Genomic DNA, 13,874 nt, shown 5'->3' with positions numbered 1-13,874 from the left:
GCCACCCCTGGTCTAGGGTTAGATTTCATTCTTTGGTTTCATTCTTTGCCTTTGGGGTAACTGATTAAAACTGCCAAGGATGTCTCATAATTACAGCCAGAGTATCAAGGCTGGAAAGGAAATTTAGCTACAAGACAGAGGAATTCATGTGGTTTTGGAGCACCTCACATACCTAGAGCAATTACAGTGTGGCAGGCTTTGTGTAAGCAGTCTTGCATCCAGCCAGTCACTGAGGAAGACAGCTACATTTACAAAATAATCTAAATCAGCTATGTTCTAGATGCTGAACTACAGACAGTGCTATTGTCAGTAGAAGGGATTTGACATATTTGTAGATTTTTTCATTATGGCTGGCGAAAGCAAAAGTTGCAGCTTTGTTAGTGGCCTTAGACATCACCTGGTCTTCTTTAGATTCCTCTTTGAATACCTTCTTTAGCATGACTTTGACACATGGGTAGATGCACAGACGCCCATTAGGCAATGCATTCTGTTGTCATACTGTATTGTAGCAAGGACTCACTTACCAAGATTACCCCTGAAACCTGTTTTCAATACAAGGCTTATCCCTTGTGCAAGAGTATGTGAAGTAACCATTCTGAAAGAGTTGCTTAAGCATGTGGAGAGTGAAATGTTCTTGGTGGTGGAGCAACCACAACCAGCTCAGACAGACTGAGATGTCTGGAAAAGGCTTCTAGTTGTGGCACATGATTTCCAGGGAGTCATAGGTCATACCAGACCTCCTTTTTAGAAATACGGGCCTCATGGGGTTGGATCCAGACTAAACTGCTCTTAGGCCCCATTGAAATCAATGTGAAAAGTTAGTACAGTAATGACTGATATTAAGTCCCAAAGGTTTCAGCAGGAACTGAGTGCAACTAACTAAGCCCTTATTATTGAATTGCTTTCCTAACAGGAAAACAATATTTGTGCAGACCTTTATGTAATTCTATAGAAAGAGTTAAATCGTGAATTTTTGCCTCGTTTCTCCTACAGTTGTAGCAGTAGGGCAAAACATGCCTTTTCCCTTCTCTCATTTATTCAATATATTTAATCAAAACATATGAGATCACGGATTGTTATAGAAATGGATTTGGCAGTCTTTCCTTATTTAGTTGGACGGAGATATGTCATTTTAATTTGGGTCTGTCTCCATCTATAACAATATGTATTTGCTTTCTGAATAAGTGTTTGTTATTAGTGGATTGGAGATGGATAAGGTACGTTTATGATAACTGTGAGCCATACTCTGTTCTTGTTCCCAATGCACACCTCCCATTGATGTCAATATGAGTGCAGGGCAAAGATCACACCCTAGAACTGTAGAAGGATGACTTTGGAAGTGGTTTCTGGTTATCTAATCCAATGCCTTCTTTGGCAGGATCCCCACAGATAAGAATGCCTAGTCTTTGTCCAAGGGCAACCACCATGGTGTCAAGTGATAGTTTAGGATTACAACCATTTCCTTTCATTCACTGCGCGATAGCATTTTACTGTACTAGTTGTTTCCTCTTCCCAGAGGTCGACCAGGGACTTCCCACAGGGGAGTGTCGGCAAATTCACTAAACCACAATCTCCAGGATTCTTTAGCAACACCTAAACTGATATAAAATCAGCATGCTTATCATGTGAATATACCTTCACAATGTCTGTGGCATGCCCCTAAAAAAACAACAACTCCCAAGTTTTGATTAATGTGACATTTGCCTTTGAATGGAATTTTATAATTTCTAAAGACACACTTTTTCTATATGGAGAAAGTTAGGGTAAATTCACATTGCCTTTCTGCATTTCAAGCCATATTTGCACAGAGCTGTTTGCATCAGAGAGAGGGCAGTCATGTTTTCACCGGATACACATGAACTTATTGGTCCCCCCACCTTGGAAACCCCCATGGAACGCCTACTCATTCAACTGTCATCTACATTTGTGTGCTCACCTGCTACTGCTGATGACTGTTAGACTATGTTCACATTACGACTTATTCTGCTTCCAGTTGTCTATGATCAGATCAAAGCTGGTATGAGAAAAACCCCTGCATCCAACAGCAGTTTTTGTCAAGAAACAGCAGGATCGATATGGATTGTGACTAATGCCACGTGAATGCAATGCCAAAAATTAGCAGTGGGAACACACTGGATGCTGTATAAGTTGTAATGTGAACAACTCCCACCTGGAAACCTATGTCCCCACTGTGGAAGGACGTGTGGATTTAGAATTGGCCTCCACAGTCACTTATGGACTCACTGTTAAGACCATGTTCATGGAAGACCATCTTACTCGGCTACGAGTGATCGCCAAAGAATAAAAGAAGAAGAATGTGAACATACCCATAAATACTTTATGCGTACACATATTGTCCTGCAGGTGTGGCTTACACCAGTATTCAGTCACTGCTTTAGTGAGAGCAAGTGAGCGGAATGAGCAGGTCATGTGGCAACACAGGAGGTGGGTTCTGGTAAGGGCAGGTGAATCTTACTCTTTTAATAGTCAACTGCTGTAAGAGAAGCTGGCATTTAACTTTAATTCAGAAAGAGGTGTATCTTGTCTATAAGAAGTTTGGGTAACTTTCCACAGTTCTGCCGTGTACTCCTCCTTCTTTTCAAATGCCATTAGTTCTCTTATTTCTGTCATGCACGTATATATTTTTTTTGCTGCTGGTGGTGATTTACCATCCATTCAATGCATGCACAGTTGAAATATACCCAGTTTTCCCCCTCCAATGAGAATGCTTGAGTACCAATTCCAAGTGCCATGTGAGGGGTAGCGTATTAAGACACGCAACCCCAATACGTATATGCCAACTCCATGTAAAAGATGGAGGGAGGGGGCTTTTTAAGCACCTTGCACCCCAATTCTCCACACCCCCATCTCCCAGCTTTGAGAACTGAGACTAGTACTAGATTGCTAGCTGAGATAATCAGAGAAGCCAACTTGAAAGATTATTCCTTGAGCACAGTTGCTTTTATCTTTACAAGTTAATAAATCATGTTGTTCCTTAAAAAAATATTCAAAAAATCAGAAGTTTGCTTTTTTATAGAGGAAGCAGCACAGCAGTATCTACTTCCCCTTTCACTAAAGTTTTCGGCCGGCATGGAACTTTAAGGCTGCTTCAGCATGGTGTGGTTGACTAGTAAGCAGTCCTTGAATGGTGAGGCATTCACTCACAGACTTAATTCACAAAGCAAATGTCTAGGGAGTCCAGTTTCTGTTCAGGTAGTGCAAATATTGCAGTGCTCCTGTGCTCCCAGTTTGGCTGAGTATAAAAACACACATACACTTCTAGCTTGTGCTTTGCACAAGTCAGGGGTGGGAAATCTCTGGTCCTCCAGATATTGCTGTACTGCAACACACACCACAGCCTTAATGTTTGCAGGTTCCTCTTGACCAATGCTGAAATGTAAAGATTTCTTCATGATCCGTCCTTCACCATGATTTTCCAGTGCTGGCCACAGAGGACTGCAACCCTACAATTTGTAACCAGCTTCAAATTCTGGTTGGTTTATGTGGGAATCTTAGTTAATATCAATGCAGACATTATGATGAACATGTTAAACAGTACGGTGGGAGGTTGGGGGTAGTCTGCTTGCAGTCTGTTAAGGGTTATGTCTGTGCTAATCCTATTAATGTTAGGTTATTACAAGTTTTGCATCAGTAAAATAATTTAAGAACATTTTGGGGCATGGCCAGGCAGTGCCTTTGATATTAATATGTTACAAAAATATGCAACGATGCATTTACAGTGGTACCTTGGGTTAAGAACTTAATTCGTTCTGGAGGTCCGTTCTTAACCTGAAACTGATCATAACCTAAGGTACCACTTTAGCTAATGGGGCCTCCTGCTGCCACCGCCCGATTTCTGTTCTCATCCTGAAGTAAAGTTCTTAACCCGAGGTAATATTTCTGGGTTAGCGGAGTCTGTAACCTGAAGCGTCTGTAACCCGAGGTACCACTGTACTATCCTCCGTGTCTAGAATCTGCAGTTCTTTTAACTTGGTCTACATATTAAAGTTTATGAAATACAGATGCTTTTTTTAAAGGGGCATTGTTGGGCTGTTTTTATATTTCTGCACTAGTTTGTCTGGACTTTCCTCTGAGGAACAATTTATCAAGAATTAAATATAACATGTCCTTGAATGTTTTTCTCCCTCCTGATGTTTATTTTTCATGCCAAGAGAAACTTTAAAAAAGGAGTAAGGAGTAAAAGAAAAAGAATTAGAAAAATCCACCGTAGGAAAAGGGGATTATGGGGCCAATATACAGTATGTTACCATAATTTTTCCCTCTTGGGAGTATAGGAAACGACCTGCTTATAAAATTCCTGCTAACTTAAAATAAGCAAAAATGCCTGGTGAATTTTTAGTTTTGAAACGACTGTTTTGAATGAAGTCTTTAGGGAAAGAGTGAGCAGCTTATTTAGCAACCTGGTGCATCAATGTGTTTCATAGGCCAAAGTGGGCAAGTCTCATTAGTTTATATTGCAATATTAGAAACATGGCAGAATCCACACTACAAGGAGTGATGGGCATCTTTCACTGTTCTTCAGTATCATTATTTAGAGACATCTGTGCTAAAATGTAATAATAGTTGCCTTTGGAAGATACTTATATAGGAGCCCTGACCTTTACTTTCTGATAGTAAGGGTTGTTGGCTAGTGGAACAGACTCCCTCAGAAGTTGGTGAACTCTCCTTTTTTAATGATGAAAGGAGGTGGCAATATGAGGCAGGAAAATATTTCTCCCTATGGAATCTGATTTTTTTTAAAAAAAGAATCAATGGTGTTTTTTAAAATGCCCAAGTGTAAGCTGTTCAGAGAACTTTATGTATTGAGGTGGCATACACACATATCATAGGGATGTGGGTGGCACTGTGGGTTAAACCACAGAGCCTAGGACTTGCCGATCAGAAGGTCAGCAGTTCAAATCCCCGCGATGGGGTGAGCTCCCGTTGTTCGGTCCCAGCTCCTGCCAACCTAGCAGTTCGAAAGCACGGCAAAGTGCAAGTAGATAAATAGGTACCGCTCCGGCGGGGAGGTAAATGGCATTTCCGTGCACTGCTCTGGTTCGCCAGAAGCGGCTTAGTCATGCTGGCCACATGACCCAGAAGCTGTACACCGGTTCCCTCGGCCAATAAAGCGAGATGAGCCCCGCAACCCCAGAGTCGGCCACGACTGGACCTAATGGTCAGGGGTCCCTTTACCTTTACCTTTACACACATATCATAAATAAAATAAATGAAATGAATTAATGTGAATTTACTGTCTCACTAAAAACAAAAGAAATGTTTGAACTGCATGCTTCTTCTTTTTCCTTAATAAAGTACAATGCAGTAGTCTGAAGGTTAGAAGTAAAGGCATAGCCGGTACAAATTGACAAAGTGCACTTGAAATGAAAGTGGTTTGGCCTTCTGTGCTGAGCTTTAGGAGTACATTGGAATGAAGCCCGTGGTTCCCTCTCCCCTTTGATTTAATCCAGAAGGTTTCTTCTCCATCTGGAAGATAAATAGTATGAATGGTCTTAATGCTTGATTATGGTGTAATGAGCAGGATGGAAAGCAAGGCCTTCGCAGATATCTCTGAATGTGAGGAATTCAGTAATTGCTACTTTCCGTGCCAAATATGCTCTGTGCTCAGTCATGTAGCAGGTGGAATTCTACCTGGCTGAATAAACTTGCCAAAGTGGAAGACATTTACCATTCAGGCGGTTTTCTGAAGAGTTCTGCATTAAGCGGTTTAAGACAGTACTTCTCTGCGGTTGCAACTCTTTTGAACAGAGAACAGGACTGGGAGATGGAATATGAGGCTTGGAAAAATGCGCAAAAACGTTCTTGCTGTTTTCATGGGCAATGCCTTTTATTTTAGTAACGGCACATTACAAAAATACTACTCCACTTTACCCTTTAGTCTCCTCATTATCTAATACCTAAAAAGAGGTAATTACTATAGCTCATCCAAACCACCATTGGCTCACACCCCTTTCTTAGGTTTAGATATCAGCCAGCCTGCAAGTTTTCAGTTGTATTTTCTGAACCATGAGGATGAAAAACTTGCTTTATTTTCTAAGTGGTAACATTTTTGTAGAATGCAAATTGTGCCTCCGATAACAGAATTTCCGTGGAATGCTATACCTCAAGAAATGTAGAAATTAGACAGCCCTTGAAGGAATGTGGTGGTTTTTACTGGGTGGGTGTGGATTAGTAAAATAAAAAGAACTGCTCTACTCATTTAATTTTTCATTTTCCTTCTAGGTTGCAGTTTTGAAGGAAAATCATATAACAGCTCACAGTCATGGCAGGTCCCGGACAAACCATGTATCATGAATCAGTGTCAGGTAAGGAATAGAACTCAAGGATTTTGTTTTTTTAAATCTCAATTTAAAAAATCTAAATCTGAAGAAAGGGAAAGACCGTGTTGATTCATAAAGTGAAATTATCATGGGTTGGGAATTAAATGAAGACTCTGGAGGTAAGTAAAGAATGGAAGGCACCATTGGTATATGGGCATTGCTGTATATAGTCGATTGCTCGGACATTTGCCTATGAAAATAGCAAGAAAATGAAGATCTCCCCAAGGAAAGATTCAGGGCCTTCTGTGAAAGCACTTTTAGACAGAGCAATGGATTCAAGATGTTAAAGGAGTGGGGTTCTGAAAGTCTGAAATGTTTATATTAAATATGAAACTAGCCTTAGGCTTCTCTACCCCCAAATTGTAACATGGTATGTATAAATGTTACTTGTCCCAAATTCCGTCTATGTCGTGTGTAGCAGAAGCCAAACAGTATATCTTTAGTACTTGGGCTTTGTTTGAACGTACATTTGGTGGATACAGAACAGTGAAATGCATGCCAGGCTCCCAGTCTTCATTAGATTTAGGTAGGATCCAAAGTGCGTATCGGAGGCCGACATACTGCAGCTCAGTCTGGACAAGGCAGAGGGTAGGGTTGCATGTCTGCCCTGTATGGTGGGTTGTTCAGCCTGTTCTAGGTGGGGTTGCATTTGCCCTAAAGGATCAGTTTTTCAGTCTGGAGGGAGACGTGTCTTCTTGGAACTGGCCTTGTCTTTGGAGGTCCAAGTGCCATTGTGGCACGAAGCATGCTTCTCCAGCTAAGGCTAGTGTGCCAGCTGTGACCGCTTCTGGATAGGGAATGTGTGTGAATGATGAATGCTAGAAGGATGCTGGAATGAAGTTACATGGTTTTAGCAGAAATGTCATAAAGAACTAAGTAAAAATGGATTGTTAATGGGCCAAAGTGTAAAATTTAAGGTCAGATTGTGTTAAGGTAAATTATAGAACAAAAATTGAGAAAGATGGAAAGGATTTGCTGAAATAGCTAATTGAATTAGAATACAAAAAAGGGAGGTGTGAGGAGGTCGATGAAACAAGTAAATGAAAGACAAAGATATGGAAATACTGGATGTGTTTTTAAATGTTTTTGTTTTTAAATTTTTTTAATTGTTTTGCTGTATTGTTTTTTATTTTGCTTTTTATTTTTTGATGTATTGTAACTTTTTATTGTCTCCCCCCCCTTTTTCTGTAACTGTTAAACTTTTAATAAATATCATTTTTTTTAAAAAAGGGAATGTGTGTGAATGAGTTGTGTGGCTATCCATGCTCTGGCAGGATCCTGCTTTCATTACAGGAACACACTGTGTGCGGAGCAGGTTTGGAGGACTGTTTGGACTCAGGGACTGCATTCTTTCATATGAGCCTGCCCATGCATTAAGTTCCACTGCTATCGGAAAATGGCGACCGGGGATATGCCTTTTCTGTGGTGGTTACTTGGGTTCTCTTTCACCAGGGACAAGCACTGAATCTCCTGTTTCGTCAATTGAAGAAGGGTTGAGCCCTCACCCTTTTTATTCTCCCAGGCCTTTTATTTCTTTAATTTTAAACTCTGCCTGTCAGGGAACTGACATTGGAGCGAGAGGCGAAGGGGAGGCTCCCAGGTGATGCTGGCGAAGGACCCAGCAGCAGGGGGAGAAACAGCTCAGTAGAGGGGGAAGCCAATCAGCGCAACACCAGGGATAAAGAGGGGCAGACGGGGGAATTGGAGAGGGGGCTCCAGGACTCTTCACTGGACATCAGTGAGGAGAGCCCAGGTCCTCCGCTACCCACGCCTTCCCTGCGCAGAAGACTCCCGCGCAGTGAGAGGAGGAGGAGACTGGGTGTCAAACAACTTTTATGTTGGAAGAGGTTCAAGAAACGCCCACTGACGGATTCTGCCAGTGACTGAGGCAGCCACCATGAGAAGGGGCTGTGCAGTCAGAAAGTTTTAACAAGGCAAATTAACCGAGAAAGGCACCAGTTTACGCACGAGTAGCTCATACCCATTACGCTGCCTTTTCCTGGCCAACTTCCTGCTCTTTTGTTTGGTTAAAAATGTGTTTAACTCTGTTGTTGTTGATTTGATTTCATACTGGGAGCCGCTCTGAGAATTTTTATATTGGAGAACAAGATATCAAATATCCATTTTGAAACCTTTTTTTTAAAAGAGGGCTAGATCTTGAGGTCAGGAGCTCATGTCACATGAGATGTGTGGCCGTGGCCACAAAAGACAACTGTGCATTTCATCCCCTGTCTGCCATGCCTGTGGTAACATGCCCATATCCTGATCGCACTGAGTCGGGCCTTTCCCTGTCTCCCCATGTAATCATAGGCTGCCACTTGTGGACAAGAAAACCCGCAACACCGTGACATTGGGATATGAATAAGTTGTCCCAGGCATTCTATGGGGAGAGGGTGGAATTAAATGCACTCTTGTGGTTTACATGAAATGCAAGGTTGCTCTTGGGGTGTGTAGTTCTTGCCTGAGTATACTTGTCATTTTCGGGGCCCAAATGCAGAAATGGGTCATTCTGCTTCCATTTAAAGCACTCAGATTTGGAATTTGTTTTTAAAAAGTGCCTCTCTTTCTCTGTGCTTAGGAATGCGGATAGATCCATCAGAAAAGAGCAACCTGTGCACAGAGATCCTGTCATCCTGTCATTTTATTTACCAGGATTTTGACTTCTGGAGCAAGGAGTGCAGGAAGTGATCATTTACTAGACCCCAATCAGCAGAAGCATCAGAGATAAGAGGCTTCCATTCCACAGGAGGAGGACCTTTTATCTCTTTTCATAAGCCCCTTTCCTCCAATTAAGTAGGGTGGGAGGAATGTCTTTATCAGGTCTGTTGCAATCAAAGCGTTATTTTAACGTTTCCTGTGTCTTAAAGGCTTTTGAGAAGAGTGGCATCATTTTTTCCTCTCAAGAAGGTTTCTTGGTTTCCTACCTTATAGCTGAATCTAGCAAGTGAGTTAGGAAGACTCAAGTACTATTTTACTTTTGGATTAATCTCAGTTTGGACCATTGTACAGAGAGACAACGACAACCACAGCAACTGTTTTTTTGCAAGGTGTCCCTGAGCACACTCTGAATATCAGATGTGATCTGCAACTCATCCCAATTCCAGCCCTTGCCCAGTGGTCCACATTTAATGAGCTTTGTAAATAAAAAAAATAAACATCATTGAATGCTTCCCATCTCGATCATAGCTCTACCCCTTTGTCATCAAACAACAGTGCTATTTTTTGAAAATGCAAAAATCCAGCATAAGTTGATGTGACAAAGTGTCACCTCAGGTTGGCTAGGCCACTGTGCGCTTTAGTGATGTTAAAGAGCACCTCTCCTATTTATGAGTATGTATGAATGTTGTCATATAGGAAAGTAATTTTTAAGTGTAGCTGCATTACAGAGATGTGAAGTACAAAATCTGATTTGAATTATGTATGTTAAAAATGCCTTAAGATTCTGATCATTCTATTAATTTGTTAACATTATGTCCATTGTGCAAATTGCTTATATAATATGTTATTTATTTCTGTGCCTCCCTTCCATGTGTACTCTGTGCTTTACTTTAATTTTTGGATTGTAAATAATTGTTGGTTTGTTGTGCTCTTGACAGGAAGGAGTGATAACAGAATCTGAGATTCACTGCATTGTTCATTGCAAAAACCCTTTGAAGCAGCCAGGAATGTGCTGCCCCACATGCCCAGGTAAGGTTTCAAAGAGACAGTGGTATAACAAATCTAAAATGCATTACATTCTGTGGGTCAGTTTTTAAGGAATACAAGGCTCAGAATCCAGAGCCCTGGTCCATCTTACTAAGGGTTGTGGTCTCTGACTGCCTGTGAGAAGCCTTCCAGGGCCTCAGTTAGCTCCGAGGGCTGGCATTGTTGGGCGTCTGCCACAGCCCACAACCCTGCGGTTGGCTCACTGTGGTGGACTGCTGCTAATTTATGCAGTTACTGTTTTATGACTATAGAAAAACTAAACCAATTGCAATAAACAGAATCAAAATCAACCCCTCTCCTCACATCTGTACAAATAAAAGATACGTCTGCAGATCCTGCCTCACTGAAAAGGGATCACAAATGCTTGAAAACCCTCCAAAGGGCCAAAAACCTCAGGAAAAAAGGAAACATTTTGCCTTGTGCTTAAATACAGTGGTGCCCCGCAAGACGAATGCCTTGCAAGATGGAAAACTCGCTAGACGAAAGAGTTTTCTGTTTTGGAGGTGCTCGCAAAACGAATCTCCTATGGGCTTGCTTTGCAAGACGACAATGTCTTGCGAGTTCCTGCGGGTCCCCCCCCTTTTTCTAAGCCGCTAAACCGCTTATCCGCTTATCTGCTAAGCCAATCAGCTGCTAAAAGCCGCTAATAGCGCTAATCCGCTAATCCGTCAATGGGCTTGCTTCGCAAGACGAAAAAACCGCTAGACGAAGAGACTCACAGAACGGATTCTTTTCGTCTTGCAAGGCACCACTGTATAGATAAAGATGGGGCCAGGTGAGCTTTCTTGGGGAGAGCATTCCACAGGTTTGGAGCCATCCTCTGGACCTCTCATGCAGGGGTCGTGTGGAGAAGGGCCTTGGATGCTGATTGCAGGGTCCAGATCCGTTCATGTGGGGAGAGGCGGTCATTGAGGTGTTGTGGTCCTGAGCTGCATAAGACTCTGTGGGTCAGAACTAGCACTTTGAACTGAGCCCGGAAACCTCACTGGTCACCAATGCAGTTGTGCCATAATCGATGTTCTCAGCGAGGCCTCCCCTCCATAGCTGCCAATTCACACCCCCCTCCTCTTGCCTTGAGGGTGGTTTTATGGGTTGCACTCATAGGAAGAGCAGAAGTGAATAAGCAGCTGACACTGGCGATGAGGAGGGAAGCCCACTCATGGAAGGAAGGGTCCACTCAGAACATTGTTCCCAAGCCCCACACTGAACATGGAGCTGGTACTGGCTATCTCTGTGTTTGCCCCTTTCCTGGCACCACACTTTCCCCCATCCTTGTTGCTGTAAAACATTAGTTTATATGCAAAGCAGAAGCAAAGCAGGCATTAATAAAAAAAAAAATCTTGTCCATGAACAATCTCTACCTCATCTCTAGGGTATCACATTGATTTCTTCTTCAGTGTTCACAATGGCTGTTTGGTTTCCGCATGATATAATCAATACATAATTGTGGTACTCAGTTAGGATTACAGAGTTCAATTTTTCTTTTCATTTGTTAAAATCCAAATTCCTAAGATGTACAACACATTACTATGAACTTAATGCATTTTAATTAAGTTCCTCGACCTTTGTGGTTATGAAGATAAGATTTAAAATGATAATGTGGTGTGCCCTAAAGGCTTGGAAATGAAAAGGCAATTAAGAGGAATTCCCATACGTGCTCGTGTTATTTTAGATAATGATTTTATCCGAAACTACTACTGTATTTGCAAACAGTTTGGGCTACTAGTACTTTTCACACATTGCATTTATATTGCAGCTCAGCTGCAAGAGAGATCTTATGCAGATATGAGTCAAACTTATTTTCTCTTTTTTTCCACCCAGGTTGTACATTTGAAGGTAGACATTACCGTGAAGGTGAGGAATTTCAGCCTGAAGGGAACAAATGCGTCACGTGTGCTTGTGTTGTAAGTTTTTAACTTTGTATCAATGCACATGATAATATAACAGCATTATATTAAATGAAGTGGAACTCAGATTCTGGTAGCAAAAGCATTCCTTGAACATTTGTGGCATAATTTGAGTTTTCTGTTTAGAGCAGACATCGCTTGGTAGATAAAGAACTGAATTCGGTGGTTCAAATTATTGGTTGGTTTAGGAATTCAGGCCTGGCTTTTCCTGGCATAAACGGTATTTGAATATTTGCCAGTTGGCATGTCGCTTCTCCATTCCTCTTCCTGCCCCCACCCCATCAGTCAGTTGGTGCTCCATGGAATTGTGTACAACAACAAAAGTTTGTCAAGTTCCATACATGTCAAAAGTTGCTTATGATGGTAAAACATTTGTTTTTTTAAAAAATACAGAATATACTGGAATCATTTGCTTTCTAGAAAGCAGAACCAATTTAATAGTTGACCAACCCTCATATAGTACTTGCTAATTTGAGATTTGGTTCTACACAAGCCTCTGTATTAGGGACGATTCAGTTCTCCAGGAGTGTGTGTTGCTATACAAACTGGCATGCTTCCAAGTGGTCAGGTGCCATTAAAAAAAATGGAACCATCCAGCAGAAAGAACTGGCATAGCTATGCATGATGTGTGTACAAAATTATGCACATGTTAACATATGAAACCCAAAAGAGAGATACTGTGTAGCATTACAGGGTGGAATGTATTCATGTCTTATAACATGAAAACAGTTTTTCTCTTCCTTATGAGTGAAACTGTGAGTGAATTTGTTACAAAACCTAGATTAAAATTTGGTAGGGCCAAATTCCTTTTGTTGGCAAGTTGTTTCAAGTCTGCTATGCACGTTAGTTGAGGTGGTGTGTGAAATACCTCTCCACGTGATTGACGACAGGTCGCCTGGTTATACACCACAGTTGAGATCTTTACCTATATCAAACATACATTTAAAATTTGCTTTACAAATGCAGAAAGTGCAAAAAGTGTGTATAATTGCTTGGGTGATAAAACGCCATTAAAGTCAAGAAAATGACAAGCACAAACAGCATGTAGATTTCAGTCCTATTCCTTACCAGGGAACAACCTCTTGTTGAACTCAACAACACGTACTTTTGAGTAGATGCAGATAGGATTGCACTGTTAAGGTAATAACTGACCAAGCTCAGACTCGGTTGTAATATGTCCCATGTATGATGGTCTTAAACTCAGATGAACATGCTGTGCACTAATATTTTACTAGGAAGCAGTGGGTCTGGAAGAGACGCACACTTTCAGTCATTAAGTGTGCTTAACTCAGTGCTTTGCAGGTTCAGGATCTGAAAACCCCCAGTGAAAAGAACTGAGGAAGTAGTTCCCTGGCAAAAGACCTTGGTGAACTCATGTTAATGGGAGTAGATGGGCTAAGTCAATACAAGGCAGCTAGTTTTATATTCCGTATTCTACAGTGGTCTGAGATTTCTTGAAATCTGATTTGTTTCAGATTATTCCAATTGGTTTGACTTAAGTGCCTTTAGGAGGGTTATCCCTGGGTGATAGCTGGCACAGGCTAAAGAAGAAGCACCCTATAACCCCTTTTTTAATTGGCAGCTTTGCACATGGCACAGACATGTTGTGCAACCTGTAGGATCTGGGCCCCGATGGCTTCAATTAATCATTCATCACGTTCGGCATAGCTGAAGTCAGATTGGCTGTGCATGCTTGGTTTTGCCTTGGGGTGCAGTTGGCTGTTTCTCTTCTCCAGCGCCTCCTTAACTTCATCAAACAGAAGTTGCACATTGATTAAAATACAATTAATAGGCTGCCAGTTTGTCAGTGTTTCCTTCCCCACCCCTTCCGTTCCTACCCAGAGGACTAGGACTAGGTGTGGGTTAGTGGAAAGAAATCTCTCAGCAAACTGAAGAGCAGTGCAGCCCTCTTCCCCCAAGC

The 13,874-nt window shown here is 41.7% G+C and overlaps 1 protein-coding gene across 1 annotated transcript in view; it reads left to right on the top strand.

Annotated features, from left to right (window-relative positions):
• The window catches only part of BMPER (BMP binding endothelial regulator), a 166,405-nt gene that overhangs the window by 34,731 nt on the left and 117,800 nt on the right, over positions 1-13,874 (top strand). Inside the window, exons 4-6 of the mRNA XM_082192843.1 lie at positions 6,244-6,326; positions 9,938-10,028; positions 11,868-11,950. Coding sequence (XP_082048969.1) covers positions 6,244-6,326; positions 9,938-10,028; positions 11,868-11,950 — 257 coding nt within the window. The remainder of the gene's footprint in view (positions 1-6,243; positions 6,327-9,937; positions 10,029-11,867; positions 11,951-13,874) is intronic.

This window comes from Podarcis vaucheri, assembly GCF_965113315.1.
Source record: "Podarcis vaucheri genome assembly, chromosome: 12".
In the NCBI taxonomy this organism is placed as follows: Eukaryota; Metazoa; Chordata; class Lepidosauria; order Squamata; family Lacertidae; genus Podarcis; species Podarcis vaucheri.
Note: the sequence above shows the minus strand (reverse complement) of the source record. Positions and strands in the feature narration are given on the sequence as shown.